Source organism: Populus nigra, chromosome 3, assembly GCF_951802175.1.
Source record: "Populus nigra chromosome 3, ddPopNigr1.1, whole genome shotgun sequence".
NCBI lineage: Eukaryota > Viridiplantae > Streptophyta > Magnoliopsida > Malpighiales > Salicaceae > Populus > Populus nigra.
In genome coordinates, this window is record NC_084854.1 from 27,261,061 (window position 1) to 27,269,583 (window position 8,523).

Genomic DNA, 8,523 nt, shown 5'->3' on the forward strand with positions numbered 1-8,523 from the left:
ATATACTTGCTCATTAAATGATGTACACCACTCTTTCTCCCAGTACTCTAAAATCCCAGCTATCAGTCAGTTCCACGCTTCCAGTTTGAAAGGTAACATACAAGTAATAAACATAAAGAGCAAACCACCCTGAAACTTCTAACAATACCGTTTTCCAATTTCACAAACTCAATCAGGTAAAGAGTAATCTACATGTCTCCCTCTCTTAGCCAAAACTTCAAAAAGGAAAAAAATAATAATAATCATGAAATACGGTTTCTTGCTAGCTTCAAGTATGGCTTTAAGTGGAACAGCAACCTTTCTTCGTGTTCCCCGAGGCATCAGCAACATTGATAGTGGTTCCTTGACCAGGAACTGTAGAATTGGCAGCTGCTTCCTGAGCTGCTAATGTCTTCTTGCTAATAATATGATAGATCTCCGTCAAAATGGTTTGGAACGCCTTCTGAATATTGGTGGCTTCTAGAGCTGATGTCTCAAGAAATGAGAGACCTTCTTTCTCAGCCAAGGCATAACCATCCTCCTCTTGAACAGCCCTGAGATGATTCAAGTCAGACTTGTTTCCAGCCATCATGATAACAATGTTTGAGTCTGCATGGTCTCTTAATTCACGAAGCCATCTCTGGACATTGTCAAAAGTCTGCCTCTTGGTTATGTCATAAACAAGAAAAGCACCAACAGCTCCTCTATAATAAGCACTAGTGATAGCTCGGTACCGCTCCTGACCTGCTGTATCCCAAATCTGTGCCTTTACCGTCTTCCCATCCACCTTCACCAAAAGGAAAATAAAATAAAATAATGATCAGCTCGCTGTTTTAGTGTTTGATTGGAGGCAACGAACATCAGTTAATTAAATGCCCCGGTAGCATACAAAAGATTTAGAAGCTTAAATCATATAAAGAGGCTTAGACACAAAGTGTAAACAGCAGATATTGAATGGACTACAAAAGGGAGCTTTGAGTTGTAATGGTATGGTGAGCAAATAGTTTTGCGCAAGGTTCCATTTCATCATATCATCAAACAAGCGGAGGGAAGGGAACTAGAATAACTTAATGTATTCTATCTAATAGGAATCCAACAAGGACGAGCATCACAAACTAAGTATCAAACGGGGGTGGGATCGTCGTTAATAGTTTTGGGTTTGGAAGAGCTAACAATGAAACTATTAGCATGAATAGATAAGATAACATATGACTAGCAAATGGATGGAAAGAAAGAATAATAGCAAAAGCAATCAATCAAAAAGCGAAACAATACATACAAAAAAAAACTCAAGATATGAGTCATGTCTGTGCCTTTTCTTTTTCGTAAAAAAATAAAATAAAATACAGTAATATGTATTTATGAAATGAATAATAAAAGAAAATGAAGAAATATTGAGAGTAGAGCATAGGAAAAGAGGAAAGGAAAAATACTTGGAGAGTTCTGGTGGCAAACTCAACACCGATGGTGGACTTGGATTCCAGGCAGAATTCATTTCTGGTAAACCTGGAAAGAATATTGGATTTGCCAACACCAGAGTCCCCGATCAGCACGATCTTAAACAGATAATCATACTCATGATCTACTCTATGAGCCATTTTTTATCTTCTTTATTTTAATAATAGTAGCACCAATACTCTCTCCTCAGAGCTCTCTAACCTGCCAGATCCAACAACCAAATTCACTTCTTCAGTCTTACATCATATAATCAGTCAATCAATCATACAAAACAAAGCAAAAACAAACAGATCTATCTATCTATCCCGAAAGAAAGATTAAAAACAACTCACCCTCTGAATGAGGAGAGCAATCGATCGAGAAGAGAAATGTCCTTCCTTTTTTATTATGAATTTATGTATGTGGAGTATATATACTTGCGCAGCAACCTTTTCTTTTTATATAATTTCGACGGAATTTTCTGTAAAAATTTATATATATATATATATATATATATATATATATATATATTAGAAGAAGTAGAAGAATTGGGAGAGAGCGGAAAAAACAAGGACGGGGAGGGGAGGAAAAAAGGGTTTGAAACGGCCCAATAAATACAAGGTTTTTTTTGGGAGACCATTTTATTTATTTAGGAAACTAAAATAAAATGTAATGCTCTATGTCTGTCTCTACTACTTCGAACGTGTAAGCGACGTGCCGTTTGTTATTGTTATTGTTAGTATTTAGGGGAAAAAAGGACAGGATGGTGGTGACAAATGAAAAGAAAAGGAAGTCAAATAACAATAATGGTGTGAGATGGGTGGCGATGGCAGCCTGGCTGACACTGGCGGAGGCAGGCAGTGGCTTTTTAGTGATTTCCACGCCCATTTATTTATTCGGATTTGGTGGAGGCCGGAGGGAGAATCATATTACTGAGCTCTTTTTTTAAACACACAGAGGGTATGTATGTTTGTATGTATGTATGTATGTATTGGGTTCAACAAATTCAATGGCTCACAGATAACACACGTATTAAATAAAACTATTGTTATTGGGCCTGGGCTTTTGTTAAAGACAGGTTTGGGCTTGGTCCGGCCGCCTCCCGGGTTGTTTTCTGCTGCATCTTTTCTTTTATTTATTTAACAAGGAAGAAGAAACACACAAATCATTCTGTGCATGTCCCGTGTCTTTGAACAAGAAGAAGAGTTGCAGAGAGAAATAGTGACCGGACGATGGCTTTGAAGTTTTTGAACAAGAAGGGATGGCACACTGGGAGCCTTAGGAACATAGAGAACGTGTGGAAAGCTGAGCAGAAGCACGACGCCGAACAGAAGAAGTTGGAGGAGCTCCGCAAACAGATTCAAGATGAGCGTGAGCGTTCTGAGTTTCGTCTTCTCCAGGAGCAAGCTGGTCTTGTCCCGTAAGAATCTCCTTCTTTTTACATTTCTTCCTTTCAATTCACTAACTAATCAAAGTACTAGGGTTAGGGTTGGTAATTGATCGCTTATTCATTATTATTCAATCGTGCCAGCAAGCTGGTCCTCTTCTTTCTTCAAATTCAATTCAAATAAAATCAACCAACCAACCAACCAATCGTACTACTGGGGTTAGTAGAATTAGGGTTAGGGTCTTATTACTTAATTGATGATTCAAATGTGGCAGGAAGCAGGAAAGGTTGGAATTTCTTTATGATTCGGGATTAGCAGTTGGCAAGACCAGTGGCAGTTCCAGCGGAGGGGGGGTTGGAGTTGCGTTCAAGGCTCTTGAAGAATCCATTCCCGGCAGCACCACCACCAGCAGCAACAACAACAACGCGCCATCCTCTTCTGCCCAGCAGTCGTCTGCCCCTGGAGCCTTATTCGAGGACAAGCCTCACTCTTCCAATGACGCTTGGAGGAAACTCCATTCCGATCCTCTCCTTTTGATTCGCCAGCGAGAACAAGAAGCCCTCGCCCGTGTCAAGAACAACCCCATTCAAATGGCCATGATTCGCAAATCTGTAAGCTTCCTTCTCTGTTTTTTTCCCTTTTCTCTTTTTTTGATGAATAACAATTTTCAATGAATGGCTTCCTTATCTTTGTTTTCTCCATCTATGTAATTGATCATGCATTCCCATTTTGTAATGTAGAACTGTCTGTTAGGTTTTGTGAAAATACGTTATTAGATATGAAATTGATGGTGAATAGCTAGTTCTATCAACTGTTAAACTTAAATCTCAAGGTAGTAGTACCTTTGGTACCATAGACGTATCCTTGGCTCATAACCTGGCGACATCAACATTCCCATCAGACATGCATACTTTCATTTTTTTAATATTGGCTGAAACATTTCTATTTACATGCTGAGGGGAAAGAAGATCAATATCATTGGAGAATCTCAAACTTTTTATTGCAAATAACCAGTTTTGTGCACTTGCTGAACCAATGATTACTTTTTTGTAGGTTGAAGCAAGTAAAGAGAGGGAGATGAACCATGATAGAAAGGAACACCAAAAGAAGCACAGTCATAGTAAAGGAAAGCATCACAAGCATTCATCGAAACTGCAATCTGATTCTGAAAATGTCAGTGGTGAAGGGGAAAGACGGAGAAAGACTAGTGATCACAAGCATTCATCTTCCAAACGACAATCTGATTCAGAAGATGTCAGAGTTGAAGGGGAAAAGAGGAGAAAAACTAGTGATAGAAGGAGTTCAAAGTATGATGAGCATCATTATAAAGCACAAGTTGATTCAGATGGTGAGTCAAGTGAAAGAGAAAAACAGAGAGGAAGGAATAGCTATCGGGGTTCAAAATACAGAGAGCGATCTCCTCGTGGGTATTCACACCCAAAAGCTGGAAAAAATGATGGTCAGGATACTCACAGGAAGAATCATGGCAAGTCAATGAATGAGAGGTATTCATTGGAAGGCAGGACAGATTTTGATGCTGATAGAAAGGGAAGGGATGCAAACAGTTCTCGTGAAGCAAGGTCTTATGCTTCTTCCGAGTCCGTTCGCTATGATTCAAACTATAAACGCCGAAATGTCGCTTCTAAACTGACAGAAGAAGAGCGACTTGCTAAGCTACGGGAGATGCAAGTTGATGCTGAGTTGCATGAGGAGCAAAGATGGAAACGTTTGAGGAAGGCAGAGGAAGATGATGCACGAGAAGATACTCATGCAAGCATGTTGGGTGGCAGGAATTTCCTAGATGCTGCTCATAAAAGTGTTTATGGAGCTGAGAAGGGGGGGAGCTCAACCATTGAGGAGAGCGTCCGTCGTCGTGCACATTATTCACAAGGAAGGACTGAAGTGGGTGATGGCAATGCTTTTCGCCGATGAAGCACTTCAACCTTGGTTTTTGCCTTGTAGTTCCAGGTGTGTTCCTCACCTTTCAATGCATGTGCGCATGTTCCATAATATCGACCTCCCTCCCACCGACCTTTGTCAAACCGTCGTGTAAAAGTAAGTGATTGATTCAAATAGCTATTGATTTGATGTATCTACTTGGAACTCAGCAACATCTTAAATGGTTGATATTATATCCAATTGTACACTTTATTATTTTGAAGATTTTGTAGAATTCACTAAATTATCTGGAAAACAAAATGCTGCTTTGCGTGAGTTTCCAATCATGCATATACGATGTCTTGAACTCCCCTTATCTTTACCCTATGCGAATAGAATAATCAAACTACTGTGATGTTATTTGTTTTTTGCACTCCCTGTTGAAAGATTAGACAACTCCTGCAAACTATAAAAGGGAAACAAAGTCCTATTTTCATTTTACACAACCTTTTAAGCTTTGTTTTTCAACCCAATGTACTTTTGACCATCAAATATCAGGCCCCTTTTGCTCTGAGCCTGTGATAGCTGTCGTTAGTCCTCCTATCTCAACCTTATTCAAACTTTAGAGTGCGCTTGGATTCCCAATATTTCATTTGACCCTATTGTTTTTTGTTTTTGTTTATGAAACTCTTGAACCATTGAAAGAATATCCTGTGGCAGTCCTATTGCTCCTTTAGGATCAACGGAAAAAAAATTGTTCTTCAAATATAAAGCTCCCCCCCTAAAGTTACAGGATATTTTCAGTCAATTTTTCCTAAAATATAGCTGAAATAAAAGATATTTGTGCTTTTTATATCCTTGGTGCCTAACTGCCTATAGGAATTAGGGAGTGAATTGCTAACAAAAACTTGCATGATATAGAAGAGCATTCATCTTGAAAAACAATCATTGGGATTGGTTGTAATGTTCATGTAGTAAATATAGGCACTATTAATGTATGTGTATAGACGGTAGCCTAACCTGTTGTTCTTTTATTGGGAGATGCAGTCAATTTGAGCTTATTTCATTGTTTTATTTGAGTTATTTATGTTAGATAATTTTAATTGATTGCTTAAGCCTAGTAGTTTAGTGTTTTAGGGTTATGCTATTTATAAATTTATGAGACAATTTTTTTATGATGAAATAAAATGACAGATTTTTCTCTTGTCGAATTCTTTTTTCTTCATAGTTTTTTTTTATAACTTTTAATTCTTAACCTTTTTCTTTCTTGCATTATTTCTTTTTATTTATTGTTTTGTGTTAATTTTGATACTAAAGCTCACAGTTTTAATTGTTCTTATAATTAAATGATATATAGGCTTGTTTAAATTCATTGATATTCCTAAATCTTGTGATAAGCTTTCAACAAGGAAAAAAAAAACAAATAACATAGCAAATATATATAGCTTGTCTTTTCCTGTTTATAATCAAAATTTGAAAAAAAGAAAAAAAGAACAGCCTTCAACCACTCGTTGCTCAGATAAAACCAGCCTCTCCCAGCAAACCTTGCATTCCTTCCCTCTGAAATCAACAGCCCAGCATCTTTTCCAAACCAGCCGAACCTAACCCTTTTGTTTGGAAGATCTGCCACCTACAAGAGTTTCTCAGGCAAATTAATTTACTAGAGACATGTTATCTGCCACATCATCAATTCTTTCCACCTCAGCTGCCACGCACACAACCTTTGCCATCTTATCAGCCATGTTGCCAATCTCTAAGCGTTGTTTGAACTTCTAATGTATTTGGTATTATGGTAACTATTGTGGTTGTAATTTTAAAAAAATTGTTTTATAAAAAGTATTTTTAGTTAAGGTTGGTTTGAAAAAATAAATGTTTGGTTAAAACTGTGGTTAAAATTGAGGTTGTAGAAAAAATAGTTTAATATGTTTGGTTAAAAATGTTTTTGAAATTGAGGTTATAAAATAATTTAAAAAATATATATTAATATTGATAGTTTTAAATTTATATATTGTAGAATTAATTACTCCTATTACATCATGAAATAAAAAATATTTTATATAAAATATTTTATTATTATTCCATTAAACTATTTATAATTCCATTACGTACAAAATTCATCCGATAAGAACTACAGTTTTCATAATTTTTTGAGCGTAGATAAAATATTATCATGTATAAAATTAATATTATAGCGCGAATGAATTTAATGCACGTTAATAGTGTTCAATATACATTGTTCATGTTAATTGCATTGTTCAGTGAACAGTGCAATTAGCATGCATAGTAAGGAAGAAGCAGCATTTTGCTACCTTTTCTTTTCCTGTGTATCAAACGCCAAAATATGTAGGCTCCATACACAATAAAGTGTGTATTTTCTTTTACCAAACGGCTGCAAACTGCGTTTTAATTAAAACGCAGCCACAACCGCGTAGCTAAACGGACTTTTCATCGCCATGTCCGTCCCAACACTGCCATATTAACACCACATCACCATCATCATGTACTGTCCTATCAACGCCATGTCAAACACTACATCACCATCATCATATACTGCCATATCAGTGCCATGTCAATGTCTTTGCCATAAATTCCAGTGTACTACTAAGCAATTTAGCCAATAAATCACCCTTTGTATTGTTATTTAGAGTTATCACTAATATTATTTTTATGCCTAAAAAATTAAAAAATCCCACGTTGCAGTTTTTTTGGTTAATTTTTGGGCATCAACCTTTTTTTTTTGTTATTGATATCCATTACCTAGGAGTGAGCAAAAAAATTAAAAAACTGATTAAACCGAGAAAACCGAAAAAAATAATCGCAAAAAATCGAACCATGAAAAAAACAGATTAAAATTTTGAAAAAACCGATCAGTTCGGTTCAGTTTCGGTTTTATAAGCCTGAAACCGAAAAAACCAAACTGAACCGAACCCAAACCAAAAAAAATTTGGAAAAAAACCGAGCCAAACCGAAAAAATCGAGTCAAACTGGTTTTTGTCCATATAAACCGAATCGAACCAAAACCAGTCGGTTTGAACCGGTTTCATTTTTTTTTAAATTTCGGTTTGGTTACATTTTTTTTTTGATAAAAACCGAACCAAACAAAAAGTGATCACCCCTACTATTACCTTGTCCTCTTTGATAATTGTAAGTCATTGCGTTGACATTATATTTGATTAATCATTTACACTTAAGGATCTAGTATTGCATGCTTATAATTTTATTGATGTTTTTTGTTCTTGATTAATCTTCATATATAAAAAAATAGCTTTATTTTTATATTGTGATTTCACTTATAAGAATCATTTGTGATCTCAATTTCATTTTTAAGTTAGTGTTGCATGCATTTATGTCATGATAATTTGGTGTCCAAGCTAAAGTTGACACTTACCGTAGACCCAAACTTTAGTGATACTCTTATGGCCATTTAAAGAGAACTGCAAACTTAGATGATCAACATGTTTAAAAAAATTGAGCCCTAAGAGAGTTCTCGAATAAAGTACCCAAAGACTAATAATCTTCAAAATGTTGAGCTCCATGATCCATTACCCCTTGACACGTAATGAGGATGATGAAGATAATATCAATTTACTAGGTTATGTCCAAATTATATCTACTAAGACTTTTAATAGTGTTTGTTCCATTTTATATTCTTAATCATATAGTGTTCATCGTTACGAACTTAGAAAGCCTGTAGATCTTCTTTCTATGTCTCTTCATTCTATAATGTCTGATTTAGCTAAGTCTTTTGCATGTAGGATTCATAATATGCATATTGAGATTATAAAACAAATTCAAGCAAGTAATGAACACTATAAAATTTGAACTGATTTACATAAGTATC

General features: G+C 35.9%; 2 protein-coding genes across 2 annotated transcripts; one reads left to right on the forward strand and one right to left on the reverse strand.

The window, feature by feature from the left end:
- Window positions 1-107: 107 nt before the first annotated feature.
- On the reverse strand, window positions 108-2,148 carry LOC133689249 (ras-related protein Rab11C). The gene is made up of 3 exons (XM_062109050.1): window positions 1,770-2,148; window positions 1,413-1,638; window positions 108-766 (listed from the first exon to the last, which is right to left on the reverse strand). Exons 2-3 carry the CDS (start codon window positions 1,575-1,577, stop codon window positions 281-283), a joined length of 651 nt encoding a protein of 216 aa, XP_061965034.1. The 5' UTR covers window positions 1,578-1,638; window positions 1,770-2,148; the 3' UTR covers window positions 108-280.
- Window positions 2,149-2,518: 370 nt separating this feature from the next.
- Window positions 2,519-4,965, forward strand: LOC133689248 (uncharacterized). The gene is made up of 3 exons (XM_062109049.1): window positions 2,519-2,836; window positions 3,079-3,415; window positions 3,858-4,965. The coding sequence occupies exons 1-3, from the start codon at window positions 2,649-2,651 to the stop codon at window positions 4,734-4,736; spliced, it is 1,404 nt and encodes a 467-aa protein (XP_061965033.1). The 5' UTR covers window positions 2,519-2,648; the 3' UTR covers window positions 4,737-4,965.
- Window positions 4,966-8,523: the final 3,558 nt, after the last annotated feature.